The 2,500-nt window shown below is 38.0% G+C and overlaps 1 protein-coding gene across 1 annotated transcript in view; it reads left to right on the forward strand.

Annotated features, from left to right (window-relative positions):
• Positions 1 to 2,500, forward strand: part of mrps5 (mitochondrial ribosomal protein S5) — a 40,378-nt gene that overhangs the window by 33,097 nt on the left and 4,781 nt on the right. Inside the window, exons 7-8 of the mRNA XM_030071161.1 lie at positions 364 to 454; positions 1,321 to 1,367. Coding sequence (XP_029927021.1) covers positions 364 to 454; positions 1,321 to 1,367 — 138 coding nt within the window. The remainder of the gene's footprint in view (positions 1 to 363; positions 455 to 1,320; positions 1,368 to 2,500) is intronic.

The following is a 2,500-nucleotide window of genomic DNA, read 5'->3' on the forward strand; positions in this document are numbered from 1 at the left end:
CCCTTCAGATGAATTGCTTTCCATACATAGCCTGTGTAATATTGATCGGTTATACAGTAAATATGTAATCAATGAACCTTCATCTCATCCATCATGTCAGGGAGGGGCCACACTGATCGGCTCACATCTGAGCTTTAATAAATCAGTCTGTCTCAGCTATGACAGCGCATGACGTTCAATATCCATATAATAATATAAATTGAGAACATACACTCAAAACACACACACACACACACACACACTGTGTTCTGCCCATGACACACTGACATGTACACAAATGCTCACACTCTGTGGCCAGGCAGGACTTTGACGTGTTAGGCGGCGGTGGCGTTGATGTTTGGTTTGTTGCTTCTTGCTCTGCAGGTGAAGAGTGTGTTCAACATGACAGCCAAGGAGGGCAGGAAGAGGTCCATCAGCTGCCTCGTCGCCGTGGGAAACGGCAACGGAGCCGCAGGTTCGATTCTGCCTGGCACCGAACATAGAGCACCAGTGTGGGAAATGTGCCACAGTAGAGAAATTATTTGAGCAACATCAACTGTAACAGTAACAGTAACTGTAACAGTTATGCTCCAGTCTAGAAAATGAAAATTTTGTTAACATTTACAGAAGAATTGATCACTTATTATGATTACTTGGAGTTATTAAACAATGGGAGAGTGGCAAAGTGGCTGACATTTTCAAGGCTGTTAAAGGTTATTGGATGACATAGAAAATGACTTCTGTAAGAATGGAACAGGACCCAAAATGATTTTAACGAGTTGTTGAAAAGTTTTGAAAGTCCAACTTCACAAAAGTGTCGGCTCCTATAAATATGAATAAGCAGACACATTTTTACATGTTTCAGCCTCTTTAATGAACAGGATGGATTCAGCTAAACAGTGTTATATCTGATGGCACAGGAAAGGGTAACACTTTACAATAAGAGTACAACCATTAACATTTGTTAATGCCATAATAAACATTAAGTAACAGGTAAGAAACATTAAGTAACAGTTAACTAACCATTAACTAATGTGGCTAAGAATCGTGTACTAATGCTGTTCATGCTAAGGTATTAATTTATATGTTATTTAAGGGTTATTGTAGATATTATTAACATTAGTAAATGCCATAATAATCATTAACTAACAGTTAATTAACAATTACGGCATTAACTAACGTTAACTAACGTTAATTGTTGTACTCTTATTGTAAAGTGTTACCCAGGAAAGTTTTGCTAACCCACTTACACTGCTGCTCAGCCTAACGTGGCCTGACTGTGTGCATCCCCGTGCAGTGTGTTAACCCTGATGATGAAAAGTGTCTCTGTGTGTCCGGCAGGCTTTGCGCTGGGGAAGGCAGCAGACAGAACCACGGCTCTGAGGAAGGTAGGAGAGCAAACTCCTTTCAATTAGAGCTGCAGCCAAACTGAAAATGACTTCTTTTACTAGATGTTGTTATGAGTATTCCTTCTTTTAGTCTTAATGATATGAAGAACCAAATTATTTTACTACTTTTTGCCCCATATTTTTGAATTTGACATACTTATTTATTTATTTTTTAGATATTTCATATTTTTTGGTGATGTCTTTACCATAGAATTCAGCCATAAACATTGCAAAAATATTCAAAAAAGTTTTCAGGACATCCTCAAAATGTATTTTGTCATCATGGGACACTGAGGCTCTCCAGTGAAATGTAGTATAGCGATAAGTAGAACCATAAATGAATAAATCACGAGTCCTCTGAGCTGCAGCAGTCACTCTGGACAAGAAAGGAAACTTCCTGGACAATTATAATGTGACAGTGACCTGACTTCACTTTGATATCGTAGTGTAACCACTGCTCTGCATCATGGGATTTTTAAGAGGGTAAATAGACTAAACTAGGAAGCCGGCCAGCAGAGAGATGTCTAAAGTAAACTGCTGGCTACCACGTTGCATGTTGGACTCTAAAAAACTCAACGCACTCTTCAGCAGCTGATCAAAAACAACTGAAACTCTGGACCATTTTAATTCAAAACACACAAGTAGCCTACATGCAGTTTAATTTTGAAGGTGGCATCAACCACAAGACAATATTTCCATTGACAAATTAATGGCCCAGCTTAAAATATATATACATATATATATAGATAGATAGATACATACATATACATATACATATACATATATATAATTACAACTACTGACGAGAATAGTTATCTGAGGAGAGTGCTGTTTTGTTTTGGTTTTTTTTTTTTTAGTGCCCGCTATTTTTTCTTCCGGAGCCTCCCAGCAGGGGCTGCTGCATTTAAACTTCTAATAATGATAATAATATAATAATTGATTTATTTGGCAGTATGATCAAACAGAAACTTGAGCAATTCATGTGTCGCACACACAGGCTAAAAACACAACGCCCAACCTGACTGCCTGTTTGTCACAAAAATTGATCTGCCCAGAAACAATAACTACACATTCATAACTGCAGCTACACCACTGATGTTATTACTATATTGATGTCTCCACGACACCACCTA

Source organism: Myripristis murdjan, chromosome 15 (assembly GCF_902150065.1).
Source record: "Myripristis murdjan chromosome 15, fMyrMur1.1, whole genome shotgun sequence".
NCBI classification, from domain to species: domain Eukaryota; kingdom Metazoa; phylum Chordata; class Actinopteri; order Holocentriformes; family Holocentridae; genus Myripristis; species Myripristis murdjan.